The 23,564-nt window shown below is 41.5% G+C and overlaps 1 protein-coding gene across 2 annotated transcripts in view; it reads right to left on the minus strand.

Annotated features, from left to right (window-relative positions):
• Positions 1–23,564, minus strand: part of PRDM10 (PR/SET domain 10) — a 105,713-nt gene that overhangs the window by 50,063 nt on the left and 32,086 nt on the right. Inside the window, exons 2-6 of one of the 2 annotated variants that reach the window (XM_060787621.2) lie at positions 20,986–21,168; positions 18,327–18,491; positions 14,824–14,883; positions 3,437–3,689; positions 1,105–1,346 (exon numbers count right to left, since the gene is read on the minus strand). In XM_060787621.2, the coding sequence (XP_060643604.2) occupies positions 1,105–1,346; positions 3,437–3,689; positions 14,824–14,883; positions 18,327–18,491; positions 20,986–21,078 (813 nt within the window). In that variant the 5' untranslated portion in view covers positions 21,079–21,168. Of the gene's footprint in view, positions 1–1,104; positions 1,347–3,436; positions 3,690–12,478; positions 12,577–12,682; positions 12,792–14,823; positions 14,884–18,326; positions 18,492–20,985; positions 21,169–23,564 lie in introns of those variants that run through there. The other variant, XM_067470765.1, reaches the window with a different exon arrangement.

Here is a 23,564-nt window from a genome sequence, read left to right on the forward strand (position 1 = left end):
AAAGGATAGTAAAATTTTTAAAATTTTAAAATTCTATTTTTGAATTGGCCCCGCCCAGTGAAATTCCTTTGTGTTTTAATGTTTGATTTTATATTGCCGTGTCGTCTATTATATTGGTTTTGCATTGTATGTATTTTATTTTCTGGTTTTGTTATGTTTTTGTAATATTGTGTTTATTGTAATGATGGGCCTGGCCTCATGTAAGCCGCCCCGAGTCCCCCTGTGGGAGATGGAGCGGGGTATAAATTATTATTATTATTATTATTATTATTATTATTATTATTATTATTATTATCCTGTGCCTCCTAGCTGTTGCTCTGAGGCCAGATTTTCCGACAGTCCCTTCTAAGAAACTGAAGCTTCAGGTAGAAGTGGTTCTTTCACATCAGAAAACTGCATTAGTAGGCACAGGAATTCTGACAGTTGCATTTCAATCATCTTCATGGGTGATTTCCATGAGAACAAGTCTCATGAGGAAATGTTGAAAAAAACCTGAGCAATGTCAGTCTAGAGAACAGACAAGAGGTAATATAAGTTCCTCATTTATTTATTGGTGTAGGGTGGCTATATAAGTCTCTTTATGATACTATAAGGAGGCGGGAAGTTCAGAACATGATGTACTCTTCTTTTTCGAAAGTATTCACAGAGAGTGAATGGCCACCGATCCAAAACGTTGTAGCAGCACATTTCCTGCATGAGCAGGGAATCAAACTAGATGACTTTTGATGTTGTGGCAACTCATGTGATTCTGTGAATTAGTCACTAAGATCCGTGTATGTGTGTGTGCGCGTGTTTATCTTTTCCTAGAGAAAGTAGCTCCTATTAAAATTCATGCCGCAATAAATCTGTCAGTCTTTAAGCTGACTCAAGACTTTTCTGTTGTTTCTGATGAGTGATCTGTCCCTAAGGAAATGAAATTCAAGCATGCAGAGTGCAAAGACATTCTGGTATTATATGGCTAATACACTTCTTAGATGTGCATGGTTGTATGACTGCATGTCCAGAATGTGTGTACATGGAAATCCTTTCAGGGAATACACTGTACAAACAAAACATGCTTCTCAGGACAGGCAGTTGCATAAGAAATAGCTGGTGCTCCCTCACCTTGAGATGGATGTAGCAGTCCTTTAGCTCTGATTGTCTGACCAGAGGTCCTTCCACGGGGCCAAACTGTGTGCGTTTGGGAATGCGCCGCTTGGAAAACACGCCTCCTAAGAACCGGTCAATGTAAAGCACTAAGGGGAGGCTGGCTCTTGCTCTTGTCAGCACTGGTCTGTTTGGGATTGGGTGCAAGGGACCGTGTTTGGGGCAAACGGAAGGATGTGCGTTATTGCACTCTTCACACCCTGAAAGACACAGAAATGCACCATGAAAGAAAGAACGAGCATAGACCTTAACAACTCCAATCCAGATATTTGTGTTTAGCATCCTAAACATTTTTGGCAACGACATGGTCCTCTTTCTAAACCAGCCTTCTCCAGTGTATTCTTTCTAGGTGTTTTGAACAACAGCCTCCCTAATTCCGGTTGACTACTCATGCTATCTGAGACTGGAGAATGACATCTGGAGGCACCAGGCTAGAGAATACTAGTCTGAAGAACATTTCTATTTGAAATGGATGCCACTTAAGAGTTAAACACAGCGTGCAAAGGATGTCCCTTAGCTGAAACCAGTCAACAAGACACCACTACATTTAGATAAGTGAAGTAGGAAGAGAAGAGGCAGGCTGCCACTCTCCTCTCTACCTCCCTTTGTCTGGGGAACATCAATAGTAGTAGTAGTATTAGTAGTAGTAGTAATAATAATAATAATAATAATAATAATAACTTTATTTGTATATCGCCCTATCTCCCCAAGGGGGCTAAGGGCGGTTTCCCGCAAAACATTCAATTGCCAGGAAGAAAAATGATACAAATTAAAATAAATATCATAAAACATAAAATCCTACTAAAACATACATTTTTTAAAAAAACAACAACAATTACATTATAGCTCCATCAGGGGAGTTCAAAATACCAATGGCCAGGATTACAAAATAGACGTGGTAACTATAAAAGGGCTGGGCAAGAAATAGTGCAACAGTGTATCATAGGGCCACAGAGGTGGATAAAGTGCAGAACAGAATACAATCTGATGGCCTAGGGAAGGGCCTAGGGACTAATCATTCTCGAAAACTTGCTGGAACATCTAGGTCTTCAGGTCCCTATGGAGGGAGCCCCCAGTGGCGCAGTAGGTTAAATCGCTGAGCTGCTGAACTTGCTGATTGAAAGTTCACAGGTTCGAATCCAGGAAGCAGGGTGAGCTCCTGCTGCTAGCCCCAGCTTCTGCCAACCTAGCAGTTTGAAAGCATGCAAATGTGAGTAGATCAATAGGTACCGCTGTGGCGGGAAGGTAACGGCACTCCATGCAGTCATGCTGGCCACATGACCTTGGAGGTGTCTACGGACAATGCCAGCTCTTCAGCTTAGATTAGCACCAACCCCCAGAGTCGGACATGACTGGACTTAATTTCAGAGGAAACCTTTATGGAAGGAGGACAGGTGGGGGGGGGGGGTTTGCCTAATGTCCCTGGGGAGGGAGTTCCAAAGTTGGTGGGGGAGGGCAACCACCAAGAAGGCCCTCTCCCTCGTCCCCACCAACCATATTTGTTACAGTGGTGGGAACGAGACAAAAGCCTCTCTGGCAGATCTTAGAACCCACGCCGGTTCATGGGGGAGATGCCATCACAAAGATAGGCAGGGCCTGAACTGTTTAGGGCTTTGTAGGTCATAACCTGCACCTTGAATAGGGACTGGCAACTTATCGACATTGTGCGCTCCCTATAGTTAATTCCAGTTAACTATATAACGTAGTTTAATTTTATCTTTTATCTTAAAGATTTCGTAAGGGGAAGAGATGTATATCCACTCAGAGGAAGATGCTTAAGGTACTGGGAGTCTTTCCTGACATTACTCTCCATTTTCCTTCTACAAAACAATCTGGCAATATTGAAAAGTTTTGAACATCTACCATTCATTAATGAAATGGATTCATCCCATTCTACTAACATTTGAAGGCTTGTTCCTGACCCAACATCTGGCTGAGCAGTGATAGCCTCAAGCCCATTGGTCTAGTCCAGGCATCTTCAAACTGTGGCTCCCCAACTCCTAGAAGCCCTTGACAGCTTGTTCATTGGCCAGGAATTCTGGGAGTTGGAGGCCCAAACAGCTGGAGGGCCGCAGTTTGAGGATGCCTGGTCTAGTCTATATTTTGTATTATTCACGCAGTAATAGACCCAAGCTTATTCCAGAGCTGGACCCTGAAATATGCACATTCCCAGCATGCACTTCAAACCCAATGCTTTTGGAAATTACAGTTAACAAATTTCAATAGGAAACTAGTAAACAGGAAAAGATGGTGACACAAAAATGAAGAATATGCTTCCCGATATGCTTACACAGGTCATTGGGATCAAAAGGGCGGGGTGGGTCTGGGTCCCAATCATCCATGTCTGAGTCTTCCCCTTCCTCCTCCTCCTCATCTTCATCATCGTCGTCATCATCCTCTTCGTCCTCATCCTCGTCATCATCTTCGTCATTTTCTTCTTTTGCTTCCATACTACCCATTGGGTTGTGCAAAGGTTCGAGGGAACCAGTGTCATCCACAGCCTCCATAGGAGGCAAAACCTGGTTGTGAACCGGGATTGACACCTGGAGAAAAAAGATTCAGTAGCTGTGCTGTTATTTGGAACAACAACAACAAAAATCACAATCCCTGAACTGCAAAATCTCCCATCCTCGTCATGGCAGCATTTTTGTTTCCTCTCAAAATGTAGTGAAGTGCCTATTGAGTGTCATTCTCTCTTCTCTGCCTCTCACTGGAATGGCTCTCCAGCCAAACAAAATTCCAACTAAAACGCACACCTATAGTGCACACTTATTATTGATGGTTACATTCAGAGCTCTGCTCAAATGGGAATGAAAATCATTGGAGAACAAGCCTTGTGTGTAAAAAATATCCACCAAACACTAGGCCACAGTTAACCAGCTGTTAGGATTTCTGGGGAGTTGAAGGCCAAAACATCCGGGGACCCACAGGTTGAGAACCACTACACTAGGTAATCAGTAGGGATGTAGAATCAAGTGTCAGATATAATTTCGAATGATGTCAATGTTGGAGTCAATCAATATATGATAATGATTTCAAAATAGAAACTTATAATATTAAATGTCATTTGTTGTATATTTACTTTTACTGAAATTTAGCATGAAAATGGGCCAGCTGCACCCGTACCTTGGGAAGTCAGACAGTCACAGTGGTCCACGCTCTCGTTACATCTAGGATAGACTACTGCAACGCACTCTACGTGGGGCTGCCTTTGAAGACTGCTCAGAAGCTTCAAACAGTCCAACGAGAGGCAGCCAGGTAAATAACTGGGGTGGCATACAGGGAGCATACAACTCCCATGTTACGCCAGCTCCACTGGCTGCCAGTTTGCTACTGGGCACAATTCAAAGTGCTGGCTTTAGCCTATAAAGCCTAAACGGCCCTGGCCCAAATTACCTGTCCAAACACATCTCCCTCTATGAACCATCACGAAGATTAAGATCCTCCAGGGAGGCCCTGCTTACCGTCCCACCATTGTCACAGGTGCAATTGGTGGGGACAAGAGATAGGGCCTTCTTGGTGATTGCTCCCCGGCTATGGAACTTCCTTTCTGGTGAGATCAGATGGGCCCCCTCCCTCCTGTCCTTTAGAAGGATGGTACAAACTTGGCTGTGGGACCAAGCTTTCGGGACAGGGCAATAAAGTGGCAATAGGCCAATTAGATTTGACGCTGATGACTAGGGCGGTTTTAAATGCTGTATTTTAATATTTTGATAAATGTTTTTTAATGTTTATGTATGGGTATGTGAATTTGTGTCCCGGCATTGAATGTTTGCCGTGTATATGCTGTGCTCTGCCCTGAGTCCCCTTCGGGGTGAGAAGGGCGGAATATAAATGTTTTAAATAAATAAATAAACCATTGACCATCAGTCATGGAGCTAATCTTATTTTTGTTTCCTGTTTATATATGCAATTTTCAATACCCTTTCTTTACTATGGCTCCAAAAATGTTGCTGGAACCCAAAGCAATGCATTTTCCGATCCCTCCTTCATCATCCTCCCCTTACTGATGCTGCAAAAAAGTCCTGCCAGATAGTGGACGAGGTGGAAAGGGAGGTGGCAGGCATAAAAAAAGACTGGTTAAAAGGATCTTCTTTGTCAGGCTTTGCCAACTAAACTCTGCCTCAATTAAACAGAACTAAAGGTATGCCTGTATTTAATAGAAAGAGGGGCTGAGTCAAATGAATGCACTGAATCAGCAAACGTTTGAATTTTCAGAAAGATTCTTGGCAACTCAACATTCGCTGTTCCTTATTCTGTCATGAAGTGGAGCCACCCAGGGTCTCCATTTTCCACTTTAATGAGTTTGACATTATAATGTGCCCTTAAAACAATCCTGCCTATAATTTTGTCGCTCCATGAAAGAAGAGAAAACAACACCCAACGCACTTAAAACATGGCGTTCGGTTAAGAAACATGTTAATTAAAATCTAAAACCTTAATAACTAAAAGTCAGCTGAAGGACAGCGGGTGCCCTGGTTGGAAAGAAGGCTGTATATGATTTTCAACAAAGAGAAAAGTTAAGTGGCCATTATGCGCAGAAAGTCAGAACAATGTGTCTAGGGAAGCCTCTCAAAGGGAACCAGAGGAATAAGCCAACACCAATGAATCACAAAACTGTGCGGAGTTCCACTTATAAATGAAATCTCATGGAGATGTTTAACTAGCACTGCAGGTTAGTAAACTCTTTGTTGCTGTTTTCCATTTGTTTTTAAAATAACCAAACAAATCCAAATTCTGGGCAAAGGTTGCTCAGATTTTCCTTTAAAGGTGAATAAATCATGCAGTCTGAATAAACTGTGTGCAGCAAATAAATGTTCACACACCAATCTTGTTCAAAAAGCAAAGTTGACTGCTGAATCCAATGCAGGGTCAACTGTCTGATGTTATGAATGGATAATCAAGTATGGTTTATGAACCCAACTTGATGGGGTTTGTTTTAGAATCAAAATTTGAAGAGAGGTATCTCTGAAATCCTGGTGGCACAGTGGGTTAAACCACTGAGCTGCTGAACTTGCTGACCGAAAGGTTGGTGGTTTGAATCCAGGGAGCAGGGTGAGCTCCCACTGTTAGGCCCAGCTTCTGCCAACCTATCAGTTCGAAAATATGCAAATGTGAATAGATCAATAGGTAACGCTTCTGCAGGAAGGTAAAAGCGCTCCATGCAGTCATGCTGGCCACATGACCTTGGTGGTGTCTATGGACAACGCCGGCTCTTCAGCTTAGAAATAAGATGAGCACCAGCCCCCAGAGTTGGACATGACTAGACTTACTGTTGGGGAAACCTTTACCTATCTCTGAAACAGTGTCTCCAGGCTTTTTCGAGAGCTTCACATTCAGTTATGCGACTCTATATTTGACCCACAATTTAAGAAGCTTTGCTCTAGAGAACTCTGTGGCATTTTATATTTATTCCGCCAAATGTGAGGCTCTGGCTCTATCCCTTTTGCCAGCAAATGTAAGGGTTTTCCCTAATCTCTACCACTGCCACCAATGGGAACACCTCTTTTTGTCCTGTCACATTGACCATCAACTGTGGTCAATGCCCTCAAGGATTCAGTGTGGGATTTTATCCAACTTCTATCCCCACTGGTTACAACCCTCTTCATGACACAAATTATTAAACAGAAATGTAGCATATTATGCAGATCACCTATATAAATAAAAATGTAATGTTCGTTTGTGGGATTAACATAACCCCAAAATCATTGGACGAATTGACACCAAATTTGGACATAAGACACCTATCAAACCAACAAGTCACCAGCACTCATAAAAACACTGAAAAACACAGCAAGAAGAGACTTAAAAAGCCAAAAGAATGAAAAATACATTACAACGCATAGAATCATAGAATCATAGAATCAAAGAGTTGGAAGAGACCTCATGGGCCATCCAGTCCAACCCCCTGCCAAGAAGCAGGAATATTGCATTCAAATCAACCCTGACAAATGGCCATCCAGCCTCTGCTTAAAAGCTTCCAAAGAAGGAGCCTCCACCACACTCCGGGGCAGAGAGTTCCACTGCTGAACGGCTCTCACAGTCAGGAAGTTCTTCCTAATGTTCAGATGGAATCTCCTCTCTTGTAGTTTGAAGCCATTGTTCCGCGTCCTAGTCTCCAAGGAAGCAGAAAACAAGCTTGCTCCCTCCTCCCTGTGGCTTCCTCTCACATATTTATACATGGCTATCATATCTCCTCTCAGCCTTCTCTTCTTCAGGCTAAACATGCCCAGTTCCCTAAGCCGCTCCTCATAGGGCTTGTTCTCCAGACCCTTGATCATTTTAGTCGCCCTCCTCTGGACACATTCCAGCTTGTCAATATCTCTCTTGAATTGTGGTGCCCAGAATTGGACACAATATTCCAGATGTGGTCTAACCAAAGCAGAATAGAGGGGTAGCATTACTTCCTTAGATCTAGACTCTATGCTCCTATTGATGCAGGCCAAAATCCCATTGGCTTTTTTTGCCGCCACATCACATTGTTGGCTCATGTTTAACTTGTTGTCCACGAGGACTCCAAGATCTTTTTCACACGTACTGCTCTCGAGCCAGGCGTCCCCCATTCTGTATCTTTGCATTTCATTTTTTCTGCCAAAGTGGAGTATCTTGCATTTGTCACTGTTGAACTTCATTTTGTTAGTTTTGGCCCATCTCTCTAATCTGTCAAGATCGTTTTGAATTCTGCTCCTGTCCTCTGGACTATTGGCTATCCCTCCCAATTTGGTGTCGTCTGCAAACTTGATGATCATGCCTTCTAGCCCTTCATCTAAGTCATTAATAAAGATGTTGAACAGGACCGGGCCCAGGACGGAACCCTGCGGCACTCCACTTGTCACTTCTTTCCAAGATGAAGAGGAAGCATTAGTGAGCACTCTCTGTGTTCGTCCACTTAACCAATTACAGATCCACCTCACCGTAGTTTTGCCTAGCCCACATTGGACTAGTTTCCTTGCCAGAAGGTCATGGGGGACCTTGTCGAAGGCCTTACTGAAATCCAGGTACGCTACATCCACGGCATTCCCCGCATCTACCCAGCTTGTAGCTCTATCGAAGAAAGAGATCAGATTAGTCTGGCATGACTTGTTTTTGATAAATCCATGTTGACTATTAGCGATGACTGCATTTGTTTCTAAGTGTTTGCAGACCACTTCCTTAACAATCTTTTCCAGAATCTTGCCCGGTATCGACGTGAGGCTGACCGGACGGTAGTTGTTTGGGTCATCCTTTTTTCCCTTCTTGAAGATTGGGACCACATTGGCCCTCCTCCAATCTGCTGGAACTTCTCCCGTTCTCCAAGAACTCTCAAAGATGGTTGCCAATGGTTCCGAAATGACTTCCGCTAGTTCCTTCAGTACTCTTGGGTGTAGTTGATCTGGCCCTGGGGACTTGAACTCATTAAGAGCGGCCAGGTATTCCTGGACGACTTCTTTCCCAATTTGGGGTTGGATGTCCTCCAATCCCTCATCCACTCCATCTTGCTGAGGTTGAAGACTCTCTTTTTGTGAGAAGACCGAGGCAAAGAAGGCATTAAGTAGTTCTGCCTTTTCCCTGTCCCCTGTCAGCATTGCCCCATCTTCTCCTCGAAGAGGTCCTATCGCCTCCTTGTTTTTCCTTTTTCTACTGACATAAGAATAGAAGCCCTTTTTATTGTTTTTAATGTCCCTGGCAAGTCTGAGCTCGTTTTTTGCTTTAGCTTTGCGGACCTTTTCCCTACAGGTGTTGGCTATTTGTTTGAAATCTTCTTTGGTGATTTCTCCCTTTTTCCACTTCTTGTGCATGTCTCTTTTGTGTCTTAGCACAGTTAGAAGTTCTTTGGACATCCATTCTGGCTTCTTTGCACTTGTCCTATTTTTTCTTTTTGTTGGCACGGTTTGCAATTGCGCCTTGAGTATTTCACTCTTGAGAAATTCCCATCCATCTGTAGCTCCCTTGTCTTTTAGTATCTGTGTCCACTGAATGCTGCTCAGCGTTTCCTTCATTTTTTGGAAGTCAGCTCTCCTAAAGTCCAAAATGCGGGTTTGACTTGTCTTAGTTTCGGCCTTCCTTTGTACCTCAAATTGCAGGAGCACATGGTCACTTGCCCCTAAGGATCCTACCACTTCGACCACATCGATCAGGTCCTCCGCATTTGTTAGGATGAGATCAAGAGTAGCCAATCCCCTTGTTGCCTCTTCTACCTTTTGGACCATGAAATTGTCTGCAAGGCAAGCGAGGAATTTGTTGGACCTTGTACTCTTGGCCGAGTTTGTTTTCCAGCAAATATCGGGATAGTTTTGCATGTGCAAAACCACATATATAAACACAAACACACATATATACAAACATACACAAATATATACACACACATATATACACACACAAAACACATATACACAGACAGGGCCATAGCAATGCATGGCAAGGGATGGCTAGTCATCTAAAGAAATAAAAATGTAATGTTTGTTTGTGGGATTAACATAACTCAAAAACCACTGGATGAATTGACACCAAATTTGGACACAATATGCCTATCAGGCCAGTGAGTGACCATCACTCATAAAAACACTGAAAAACACAACAGAAGAGACTTAAAAAGCCAAAAAGAAAAATACATTACAACACCTGTGCAAAACTACATATATAAACAGAAACGCACATATATACACATATACACAGATATATACACACACATATACACACACAAAACACATATACACAGACAGGGCCATAGCAACGCATGGCAGGGGATGGCTAGTCATCTATATAAATAAAAAGTAATGTTCGTTTGTGGGATTAACATAACTCAAAAACCACTGGATGAATTGATACCAAATTTGGACACAAGACACCTATCAGGCCAACGAGTGACCATCACTCATAAAAACACTGAAAAACACAGCAGAAGAGACTTTAAAAGCCAAAAAACAAAAATTACAACGCAAGCAGAAAACCACACACACACACATATACATACACATACACGCAAATGCACACATACACATATACACAAATATATACACATACGTATACATACACAAAACATATATACACAGACTGGGCCACAGCAACATGTGGCAGGGGGTGGCTAGTTATTTAATAAATATCATTCACGTCTCTCACTCTCTCTCCCCCTTTATTCCCAGCGAATACAGACCCAGGCTCTAACTCTCCTGCCCTAAACCCACTCACTAATCCCTAAACCAGATTCAACTCTCTCTCCCTCATTCCTGACCAACTGCCATATGCCAGGCTTTTCAAAATCCTCTCACCAATCACCACACATCATTTCAATCTCATCACCCTCTCAATAGATCCTTACCTTATTACATTTAATGCATAACACATAACCCTGTTACTTTAACACATCTAGTAAACAAAGCAACATTTTCCCCTTCATAACTCATAACATCACAACCCCTACCAACTTACTCGTCCCTAACCAGAAGCGGCCTTTCCATAATGAGAAAGTGTATCCATTCCTTCTACCTGTTCAAGTAAAGACCTAGTTTTGTAAGAAGGTCATACAGTATTTTCTTGTCAGGCTCATATCCATTCCTTAATTGACTACTGAGAAATATTGCTTCAGTTGAAGCAACGTCGGTTTCACGTCCAGTTCCCAGTGTCAAGATCTCCCTGCTTCTTGATTATTCTACGGATTATGTCTTTGTTCTGTACATGGATTCATGTGCCTTTGCTTTTGTTTTGTTTATGAATTCAAGTGCCTAGTTTCATAGATGTCTCTGGACTTTTTTATTCCTGTTTCTTTTTATATCAATTGGATTACTTTTTACTGTGGATTATTTTTAATTGCTTTGAGCTTCTTATATTCTCAATAAACTGCTTGCTGATTTTACCCAGCTGGTGTGGTGTTTAAATATTTATAATATTATAATGTAATTCTATATAATACTACTACTACTAATAATAATAATAATATGATATTATAATTATATATTTATATGACATGTAATATTACTAATAATATTACAACATAATTGGTATAGTACAATATAGCAATATTTAAAACTGATATTGCACTATGCTAATAATATAATATATTGTATGTATATATACCATGTAAGCCGCTCTGAGTCCCCTTCGGGTTGAGAAGGGCAGCATATAAATGTCATAAATAAATAAATAAAGTCAGGGGTGATTCTGCTCTGGAGTACGACAATATCAATAAAGCCTCTTTTTGGTTTCAGAATGATAGGCAGACAATTAGACTAGGGTGGATTGCCAATTAACTTCCCAACAAGTTAGGGCCCAGTATGTCTATACACATGACAGTAATTCAACCTCATTAGGAAATTGGCTATTTGAGCAAATGAAACTGATATGAACCGGAGAAAGTGTCAATGAAACTTAGAGAATGTGTCTTCCGAGTTCTGTAATGCTGATACAAAAAGAGTAGGTATAACATATGGCTACGGAAAAGATGCAATTGTGTGTGTGTGGGGGGGGGGGGGGAGTGTTGCACTCCAGGTCAGGAAAAAGCCCTCTGACTTTAAGACATACCACACTGAGTGAAGAAACAAATCCTTTTATTGAAGCTTAGTGAATAGCCAGTAATGAGTCAGTAAAATGCAGTAACACAAAGCAATGTCCACACAAGATATAAAAGCAGTTCCAAGGCAGTGTTTCTCCAGGCAGGATTCAACAGGAAGCAAAGACAATCCAAAAGGCTAAAATTCTCCACATGAACAAGACCCCTTGAACAGGATTTCCATGGCAAATGAACTTGATTTCCAAACGATGCCTGATCTAACAGGTTTTTCCTAGAAACAAACCTTATATCCCAAAATCCAGAAATTGGTTTTGCTTTCCCCCACACTTGCCCCTTGTCTGACGAAGCCTTTTGAAGCAACGTAAACACTGAGTTTGCTGTCAATCCTGGCTGATCTCCAGCCGCCTATCCTTCAACTCCCTATCTGGCTGCTCATTAAAATTTCCAGGTGTCAGATTGTTTTCCAAACCCAAATCTTGAGAGCTCACAGAAAGAGGAAGTAAACCATCATCCCGAGGCTCAGCAGGAATATTCTCATGAGAAACTGCCCTTTGCGCTGGGGCCTCTCTGTCATTGTCTGTATGAAAATAATTGACCAAACCATCTCCATCTTGCACCTCAGCCTCAGCCCCAGCTTCAGCCTTGGCACCATCATTACTCTCATCATAAGTATCATGATCCTGGAACACAAACACAGGCTGATTCCCAACAGGGGTATCTATATATTCATTCATCCATCTGTCCTACCCTATCTTCTCTATCTATTTAATCTATCTATCTATTAATGGTCAATGCTCCCCACATTTCCAGTTCTGGGCAAATGGCCTAGCTACATGATACACTCACCCCAGAAAAAGAAGCCAAGTTTTGACTTTTGAGCATCCTAAGGCATCCTCCCAACAGTTGCCCACTGAGAAGCTGAAGACACCTTGTTTGACGTCATACTAAAAAAGAAAGGGAAACTTCAGTTATCTCATTCAGCTCATCTCCACTGGCAACTGGGGAGTCAAGGGAGATCAGATAAGTGAGATAGACAGGAAACATACATACCCACCAAGCAATCGTCTCTCTTTCTCTCTCAGTATGACTTCACATTACAACCTTTCAAGTTCGTTTGACTGTCAGGAAGATGCCTTCAGAATCTTCAAACAAGTGGTACCCCGCTATCTACTGTATTCGAGTGTCCTAGAATCTAAAGCTGACATTGATCACTCTAATAAGCCATTAACACAGTTGTCAAATGGTTTTGAGTCACTACTTCTGCACAATGGCAGAGGAGCTTAAAACTAAAAGTATCCCAGTTCTTGCCACCCCAATAATCTGGTTTCCAAAAGCGCCAGAGATGATCTGAAAAGCTAGTGCTTCTCAAAGAGAGACTTCATTCCCCCTTTTTCGCCTCTTCAGATCCTTACTTCCCCGAGCCCTCAATTTCATGCTACTCCTAGTCAATTTCACACTAGTGAGCACATCAAGCAGGAAACCAGGACTATATACATCATGACACATCAGCAAGTAATTGGAATTTTTGGCTTTCACAGTGATATCCCAAAATAAAAACTCCCCACAAAAAGGTTCTGCCAATATAAAAGAACTCTCTTCCAAAATGTGTAGGAGCACAAATTAAAAAAAAGACTGAATAGGTTTAGTTTTTCATTTAAATGAAAGGTAGAGAGGTATATTTTCAGAATAGAAAGAACTGTGTTAAGCAATGTACTAACTATTCTTAAACTTGTGTTATAGTTTCAAAGGGAACTAACCTTTACACTCTAACTGGCCTTTTAACTGGTGAGCACATTTTTAAAAATTTTAGATTACATATGTGCAATCACAATGGAGTTGTATAGCTATAGGTGAACAGGGCTAAATTTATTTTTCCTTTTCCTATGATCTTTGCCCGGTTGTTTTTTGTTTGTTTGTTTGTTTGTTTTTTGTTTTTGTTTTTTGCAGAAGCAATAACAAAACAAATTATCATTATTATTTGAAACATAACAAGATTAGTATTTATTTACGATATTTACATGCCGTCCTTCTCACCCTGAAGGGGACTCAGAGCGGCTTACAAGGTATGTATGTGTGTGTGTGTGTGTGTGTGTGTATATATATATATATATACACACACACACACATATATATATACAATATATTATATTATTAGTATAGTACAATATCAGTATTAAATATTACTATATTGTACTATACCATTATTTTGTAATATTATTAGTAATATTACATGTAATATAAATATATAATTATAATATCATATTATTAGTAGTAGTACACAGCAAACAAGATCACTGTGCTGGCTGTTGTATTGGATCATACGTCGGACACTTCCCAAGTGTCTAGGACTGTGTGATGTATTGACGAATAAAGCATGCAGACAAAACAAATTATTATTATTATTATTATTATTATTATTATTATTATTATGGAGCCCCTGGTGGTGCAATGGGTTAAACCCTTGTGCCGGCAGGACTGAAGACTGACAGGTCGCAGGTTTGAATCCAGGGAGACTGTGGATGAGCTCCCTCCGTCAGCTCCAGCTCCCCATGCCTCCCACAAGGATGTTAAAACACCAAAACATCTGGGCGTCCTTGACGAAAGCCAATTCTCTCCCACCAGAAGTGACTTGAAGTTTCTCAAGTCACCCTGACACAAAAATATATTATTATTATTATTATTATTATTATTATTATTATTATGCTTATATTTATATTTATGTATACACTGCTTTTTCTCTCCACAGAGAGAGAAATAGGCCTGCTATTAAACATTCATGAGAGACAGGGTCTTCTTGCAGCCCAACTTCCAACGGACCTATGTTTAGCCCTGTCAGTATTTGAATTTCTATGAATTTTGAAGACCTTCCCTTTCAATGTTGTCTTTCAATAAGATATAACAACTTGCACCATCAGATAAAAGTTTTTCAAATATTGTGCACCATCTTGCTACATATTCAACCATTACAGGGACAGCAATGAAAACCAACTTTTAAATAAAGAAATGAGTTTATTCACCATGCAAAACAATGCCTGTGCCATACAATTTTTGGTAATACTGTCTAGCCTGAGAGATAACTGAGAATATTCAGAAGCACACTAGTGGAGTTGATCTCTTGCAAAATAAGTCTTTACATCGTTCATTGATGAACTTACATAAGGATCAACAAATCTTTACCTGCTAGGCCTTACCTGCTGCGTAGACGCATCCTGCTGGACGTATGTCACTTGTGACGGATCTGTAAACAGAGTCTGAAGAAAATGATATAATATTATAAAAATGTACCACTTGGCAGTCTGAAGTTCACAGTGACCGGATAACTCTATTGCTAGGGAAGTGACATTGGGCCCAACAGAAATTTTATTTCATGTTCATAATACCAATCACTTTGATCACTATAAAGAGATGGAATATGGATTCCAGTATCCCATCTATGAACACATTATGTGGAATTCACTCATGGCTCCTATAAAGTGTGAGATAATGATGTTTCCTTTGTGCATGGGGTTTCTCTAGAAAGCACTAACATGACTATGAAGCCATAGCCAATTATTTGCAGTCACATCCAACTTTGAACGCATACTCTACATGGACATTTAGACCAAGCATAAAGAGAAAAAAGGCACCAAGATGTGCTGTCATTAGAGCCAAACAAACAAACAAACAAATAAATAAATAAGCAGATAGTCCTAAAATCTTTTGAAAAGTATAAGCTGGTGTTTGGAAATCAATAGGTTAACATTACTAGCATTACAAAATAGGGGTTTTCAAACAGTGTTGCAGAAAGTTTCTTGGAGAGTACTTGATCAGAAGAACTGGAAGGTTTCTCGCAGCTACTGATCTTTTCTAGACTGTGCAAACCCAGGAGGGTTATGTGTGCATTATGCTTGTATTTTCAGCTCATATGACTCACATGAATGCCTGGCCAGTAGGTTATATGAAAAGGCAGGTAGAACATTAGGGCTGGGGGGACTCACTTTCAATCTCCAGCATCTTCAGGGCGACAAAAGACTCTAGAACAGTGGTTCTCCCCAGGTGTTTTGGCCTACAACTCCCAGAAATCCTAGCTGTTAGGATTTCTGGAAGTTGAAGGACAAAACACCTGGGAACCCACAGGTTGAGAGCCACTGCTCTAGAGTAAATAGCCTCCGCAAGTCATTCGAAACCAGATGTCAACCACCTGCAAGCCCACAAAGCTTGTTTTGTGGCCTTCAACTACTCCAGATTCCCCAGACTATTCTTTTTCTTGCCCCCATTTCCAAAAGAGGGAGTGGCAATAAAAGCTTAAATGTTGGTTGAAGCTCCTCAAAGGATGAATTAACATAAACAAAATACTTGGTTTTCAAAACCAAATGTGGACCTCACTAGTTTGTTTTTCATATAGTTATAATTTGTGTTTATATGTTGGGTTGTTTACATTTTGTTAGTATGGATGTATTGTTGTTGTATTCAGAGACTGAATGGTTGCCTTTTATATTTGGAATCCACTCTGAGTCCCTTCGGGGAGATAGAGCAAAATATAAATAAAGATTATTATTATTATTATTATTATTATTATTATTATTATTATATTTGTAATAAAGGTAGGTAAAGGTTTTCCCCTGACATTAAGTCCAGGCGTGTCTGACTCTTGGGGTAGTTGCTCATTTCCATTCCTAAGACAAAGAGCTTCATGCTATTGCTCCCTCAGCGTTCTTGTCCCAGGAGTTTCTCCCCCCGTATGTAAGTTGTTTATTATCCCGTCTCTCCATGAGTTCTTCTTACAATTAGTTTTACCCCTTTATCTCACTCGGAGTTTTTAAATCATTTTATATACATGCAGCCCGCTCTTTGACCTTATGTTCGGTTTTTATGTTCTATGTATATTGTTTATATGCTTTGATGTTTTATACTTTAGTGTTATGTTGTTTATTTTATTGTAATTTTGTATTTTTAATTATTATTTTTTTGTATTGTAATCTGTTGTTTGGGCTTGGCCCCATGTAAGCCACTCCTAGTCCCCTTTGGGGAAGATGGTGGCGGGATATAAATAAAGATTATTATTATTATTATTATTATTATTATTATTATTATTATTATTACTAGCTGTACCTGCCACGCGTTGCTGTGGCCAACCTTCCCTCTTTCTCTCCTTCTTTCCCTCCTTCCTTCACTCCCTCTTTCCTTCCTTCCTTCCCATCTTTCCTTTTCTTCTTCCTTCCTTCTCTTTCCTCCCTTCCCCCTTTTCTTTCTCTTCTGCTGTGTCTCTTTTCTTCCTTCTCTCTTTCTTTCCTTCCCTCCCTCTTTCCTTCCTTCTTTCCCTTTTTTCTTCCCTTCTCTCCTTTCTTCCTTCTCTAACTTTCCTTCCTTCCCCCTTTTTCTTTCTCTCCTTTCTTCCTTCTCTACCTCTTTCCTTCCTTCCTTCTCCCTTTCCTTCTTTCTTTCCCTCCCTCTTGCTTTCTTTTTTTTCTTTCTTTCTTTTTTTCACCCCTTCCCTCCCTTTTTTCTGTATTGTCATTTAGCTTTTCGTCATTTAGTTTTTTGGGTCTTTTAAAGTCCCTTCTGCTGTGTTTTTCAGTGTTTTTATGAGTGAAGGACATACATTGGGTTGTTAGGTGTCTTGTGTCCAAATTTGGTGTCAAATCGTTCAGTGGTTTTTGTGTTATGTTAATACCACAAACGAACATTTATTTTTTCGTTTTATTTATATAGATTATTGTTATTGTCCGTAGACAACTCCAAGGCCATGTGTCTGGCATGACTGCATGGAGTGCTGTTATCTTCCCGCCAGAGCGGGACCTATTGAGATACTCACATTTGCATGTTTTTGAACTGCTAGGTTGGCAGAAGCTGGGGCTAATAGTGGGGGCTCATGCCGCTCCCCGGAATCGAACCTGCAACCTTTTGGTATGCAAGTTCAGCAACTCAGAGGTTTAACCTACTGCGCCACCAGGGGCTTCATATTTGTAATATAAAAAGTATATTCGTAACATAAAAATAGTCCATTTGGCCCCAGAAAGACTCAGGAGAAGAAAATGGTCCCTGGTTGCTTCACAAACAACACTCTCTTAGCTACCTCCTCCATCCCCTCCTGTGAGTCTGTCCCTCAGAACAAGTTCCAAAACCTCTCCAAAGCACAATGATTACATGGAAGGCATCTTGAGTTCCTTGGCAAACAAAACCACATGGAAGACATTCCTTTAAGAAAGAAAGCTTGGAAACCACCGTTGCAAATGAATAGATCTGGTTACTTAGAGATAATAGGTTAGCACCAGAGTTAGAAAAGTGGGTGGTTCATTAGTAGTCGCCCGCACACTGCTGCCCAAATAAGGATTGAAGCAGTGATTAATTAAGAGCCTCCATCTTTTAGAGAATACCATGACTGATGAAATTGCATGCTGGCTACTGCTGTTGTCTTTTGAAGACGAAGAAAAAATAGACTTAATTTCCCCCAGTTTCGGGGAAACGAGAAGGACAGGGCTTCACATTCAAAAGGTTGCCACCAGCTTTTGATTACAACATCTGCACTCTCATTTAGAACGCAAAGTCCACACTCCCCCTTTGCTGATGCTGAGATGATTATGCACAGCTGAGAGCTATTAGGCATTCACACAGCTTGGCAGGCAGCTGGACCCCATTGTGGCGGACATTCTTGCCCTCCGCAGCCGTGAATAGGCAGAACCCGAGATTGGGGGGGGGGGGGGGTGTCACATGCCTGAGTGCCTTCCACAGGATGGATGTAAACCAGCGTATGCTCTGACGTATCCACCGAGGTGTAAGATGTGCCGTCGGCGGTGTAGACCACTTGTTGGGAGGGACGGTCCTGATCATCGCTGTACACGATCTGAGCCACAGTTCCCCCTTCAGGGACAAAGTGAACCTGGAAAGATGTGGAAAGGAGGGGGGGGGGGGAGAAGTCAAGAATAACTACATGGAAGCATCTAGTCAGAAAGTTTCTAGGTAAGAATGCATGGACCACAGTCACTGTCACATATGCAGGCAAAAGAAATAGCACAATGTGTTGTCGAAGGCCTTCATGGCTGGAATCGCTGGATTGCTGTGAGTTTTTCAGGCTGTATGACCATGTCCCAGAAGCATTCTCTCCTGATGTTTTGCCTACATCTATGGCAGGCATCCTCAAAGGTTGAGAGGTCTGTTGGAAACTAGGCAAGTGAGGATTATATATCTGTGGAATGTCCAAGTTGGAAGAAAGAACTCTTGTCTGCTTGAAGCAAGTGTGAATGTTGGAAATGGCCACCTTGATTAGCATTTAATGGCCTTGCAGCTTCAAAGTCTGGCTGGTTGCTGCCTGGAGGGGGTCCTTTGTTGGGAGATTTTAGCTAGCCCTGATAGTTTCTTGTCTGGAATTTCCCTGCTTTTTGAGTGTTGCTCTTTATTTACTGTCCTGATTTTAGAGTTTTTAAAGACAAATTAAAAAAACACAAATCAAGGAACATGAAAGGCACTGCAGGATAATTCAACTTGTGAAGTGAGAGCCATAGCAGAACACCTGATGAACCAACTTGGACACAGCATATTATTTGAGAACACAGAAATGCTGGGCTACTCTAACAACTACCATGTCAGATTATACAGAGAAACCATTGAAATTCACAAGCAGGTGGACAATTTCAACAGAAAGGAAGAAACCATGAAAACGAACCAAATCTGACTAACAGTATTTTAAAAAACTCTATAATCAGGACAATGAATAAAGAAGAGCACTCAAAAAACAGAGGAATTCCAGACAAGAATCAATCAGGGTCAGCTAACACCTCCCAACAAAGGAGGTCAACAGGAGCATAGTGTCTAGATCCAGGGAAGTCATGCTACCCCTCTATTCTGCCTTGGTTAGACCACACCTGGAATATTGTGTCCAATTCTGGGCACCACAATTGAAGAGAGATGTTGACAAGCTGGAATGTGTCCAGAGGAGGGCGACTAAAATGATCAAAGGTCTGGAGAACAAGCCCTATGAAGAGCGGCTTAAGGAGCTGGGCATGTTGAGCCTGAAGAAAAGCCTGAGAGGAGATATGATAGCCATGTATAAGCATGTGAGAGGAAGTCACAGGGAGGAAGGAGCAAGCTTGTTTTCTGCTGCCCTGGAGACTAGGACGCAATGAAACAATGGCTTCAAACTACAAGAAAGGAGAATCCATCTGAACATGAGGAATAACTTCCTGACTGTGAGAGCTGTTCAGCAGTGGAACTCCCTGCCCTGGAGTGTGGTGGAGGCTCCTTCTTTGGAAGCTTTTAAACAGAGGCTGGATGGCCATCTGTCGGGGGTGCTTTGAATGCAATATTCCTGCTTCTTGGCAGGGGGTTGGACTGGATGGCCCATGAGGTCTCTTCCAACTCTATGATTCTATGATTTCTCCAGGCAGCAACCAGCCAGGCTTTGAAGCTGCAAGACCATTAAATGCTAATCAAGGTGGCCACTTCCAACATTCACACTTGCTTCAAGCAGACAAGAGTTCTTTTTTCCAACCTGGACATTTTCCAACAGACCTCTCAACCTCTGAGGATACCTGCCATAGATGTGGGTGAAATGTCAGGAGAGAATGCTTCTGGTACATGGCCAGACAGCCTGAAAAACCCACAGCAACCCAAATAGCACAATAATAGTCTAGGGCTGTTGAAGGGGAAACAACAACTAATGATACCACTTCCAGAGACAATCTGGAACTGGAAATAAACTACTAGCTGCTTAGTCCAAAACTGAGTTAAACTGAAGTATATAGATTAAAAACAATGCAATCTATTATGCTTTCTAAGAACAAACACTGTGCCTTTAGCAAAACATGGCAGTCAGAGACCCAGTGCACACAGCACTCGCTCGCATCCTGGTTGAATTCTATCTGTTTTGCAGCTGTTAAATGTACAAAAACTCTTTATCAAGGGGAAAGACCAAAACCCTAGGAATAGTTGGACAAAACAAATTAGATCCTTATCACTTATCATCAATGGATTTTTAGTATCTTGGCTCCCTTGTTCAAGACTCAATTGTTTTGCCTGCAGGAGTCCATGAGGTGGTACCTTTTCTTAAAATTCAGTAAGGGAGGCTTGCAGATTGTATAATAAAGACCTCACCAAAGGCCCTGCTAATGTGACTCAATTCACCCCAATGCAAGCTTTCACTTCTGGGAACCTGCACACTTAGGTAAAACTCTTCAGAGCATCAAAGTGTCAAGTCAGGCAAATCTTTGTCTCATGCAAAAATCCAACAGCAAAGGATTTTTTTAAGTATCCAGTAAGGAACACGGTACTGAACGAAAATTATGGTCATCTGTCTGCTATGTCTCGATGCAAGACAATGTTAGGGAATCCCTGGTTGTGAAATTTAGGCATTTTAGAATGTTATTACTTCTAGTCACCTGTGCAGTACTCTCTTCCTGTTCAGCAGCTTCAGACCACACCTGTGTGGTTTCTTCCTTCAAGTCCATGTCATCTCTACTGTGGGGCTCCATGGTGTGATAGCGGATTATAGAAACCAAGCTTGTCTGAACAGATTCATCTCTCTGCTATGTTTTGACACAAGATAATCTTCCGTACCATGGCTATAGAGAAAGACAGAAGAGAAGAGAGGGGTGGAGAGAGATGATATATTGAAGCATGAAATGCATTGAGAAGTCCTCGGTGGCACAATGGGTTAAACCCATGTGGCAGCAGGACTGAAGACAGACAGGTCAGAGGATCGAATCCGGGGAAGAGCTCCCAAATGTCACCCAGTAAAATCCTGCCACCAAAGCACTCCCAACAGATGGCCATCCAGCCTCTGTTTAAAAACCTTCAGAGAAGGAGATTCCATCACACTTGAAGGATATGAATGCTACCATTGAACAACTCCTGGGGGCACAATAGGTTAAACAACTGTGCCAAAAGGACTGAAGACAGACAGGTCAGAAGTTCAAATTCGGGGAGAGCATGGATGAGCTCCCTCTGTCAGCTCTAGCTCCCCATGCGGGGGCATGAGAGAAGCCTCCCACAAGGATGGTAAAACATCAAAACATCCGGGCATCCCCTGAACAACGTCCTTGCAGATGGCCAATTCTCTCACACCAGAAGTGACTTGCAGTTTCTCAAGTCACTCCTGACATGACAAAAAAATGCATTACACCAGGGGTCCTCAAACTTTTTAAACAGAGGGCCAGGTCACAGTCCCTCAAACTGTTGGAAGGTGGAAGGCCAGATTATAATTTGGAAAAAAACATGAATGAATTCCTATGCACACTGCACATATCTTATTTGTAGTGCAAAAAACACTTAAAAACAATACAATAATTAAAATGAAGAACAATTTCAACAAATATAAAATTATTAATATTTCAATGGGAAGTGTGGGCCTACTTTTGGCTGATGAGATAGGATTGTTGTTATTGTTGTGTGCTTTCAAGTATTTTCAGACTTAGGTTGACCCTGAGTGAGGGCTGGGTAAATGACCTTGGAGGGCCGCATCTGGCCCCCAGGCCTTAGTTTGAGGACCCCTGCATTACACTAATATTTGCTGTTTGCGATAATGGGCAATGAAGCTTCCCTACCCATATAATTAGTACAAACACAAATCCAGCTCCAATACTGGTGTATACAAAAGGCAATTAATTGTTTTCCATTTTCAGTCCTATGGGGCCATGGTCACAATGGAGAGAGAACAAAGCTAAACACTGTGAGGAGGCACCAAGACCAACAGCTTTGTTTAGGCACCAACAAAGTAGTATCTTCAAGCAAATTCGAGAATCACGGAAAGATATAGGCACTTTCCCACATTCACCCTTTGACCAATTGTGGTGATGGATCATGAAGATTGCAAATCATCTTGATGTGGTAAAATTCTGATACTTTCCCCAAGAGATGCTTCAATCAGTCTTTTATACATGCAAGGCATCCTATGCAATAGAAGCCCCTGGTGGTGCACTGCGTTAAACCCTTGTACCTGCAGGACTGATGACTGACAGGTCGGAGGTTCGAATATGGGGAGAGCACGGATGAGCTCCCTCTGTTAGCTCCAGCTTCCCATGCAGGGACATGAGGGAAGCCTCCTACAAGGATGACAAAACATCAAAACATCTGGGTGTCCCCTGGGCAGCGTCATTGCAGACGGCCAATTCTCTCACACCAGAAGCGAGTTGCCGTTTCTCAAGTCACTCCTGATACAAAATACAAAAAATCCTATGCAATCCACACTGAACCTTCTGGATGCTGTATTATGGGAGCCGTAATCCAAAAGTATACTTCCAAACTCTGCTCTCAATGGCTTTATGATTGAGTCCCCGTTGGGGAGATGGTGGCAGGGTATAAATAAAGATTATTATTATTATTATTATTATTATTATTATCTATATATATATATATATAAATGCTCTGTGCATAATGAGTACCCTAAAAACAAAAGAACCAATGAACGAAATCATACCAAATTTGGCAACAAAACATCTCACAACACAAAGAGTGACCATCACTCAAATTATGATTTTTTCATTTGGTAATTGTAGTTGCTGGGATGTATAGTTCACCTATAATCAAAGAGCATTTTGAACCCCACCAATGATTGAATTGAACCAAGCTTGGCACACAGTTCTCACATGACCAACAGAAAATACTGGAAGGGTTTGGTGGGCAGTGTCCTTTGGTTTTGGAGTTGTAGTTCACCTACATCCAGAGAGAACTGTGGACTCAAACAATGATGGATCTGGACCAAACTCTACATGAATACTCAATATGCTCAAATGTGAACACTGGTGGAGTTTGGGGAAAATAGAATCTTAACATTTGGGAGTTGTAGTTGCTGGGATTTGTAGTTACCTACAATCACAGAGCATTCTGAACCCGACCAACAATAGAATTGGGCCAAATCTCCCACACAAGAACCCCCATGACCACCAGAGTGGGCCACAGCAACGCGTGGCAGGGGACAGCTAGTTGTTGTTGTTGTTATTATTATTATTATTATTATTAT

Source organism: Anolis sagrei, chromosome 7 (genome assembly GCF_037176765.1).
Source record: "Anolis sagrei isolate rAnoSag1 chromosome 7, rAnoSag1.mat, whole genome shotgun sequence".
NCBI classification, from domain to species: Eukaryota; Metazoa; Chordata; class Lepidosauria; order Squamata; family Dactyloidae; genus Anolis; species Anolis sagrei.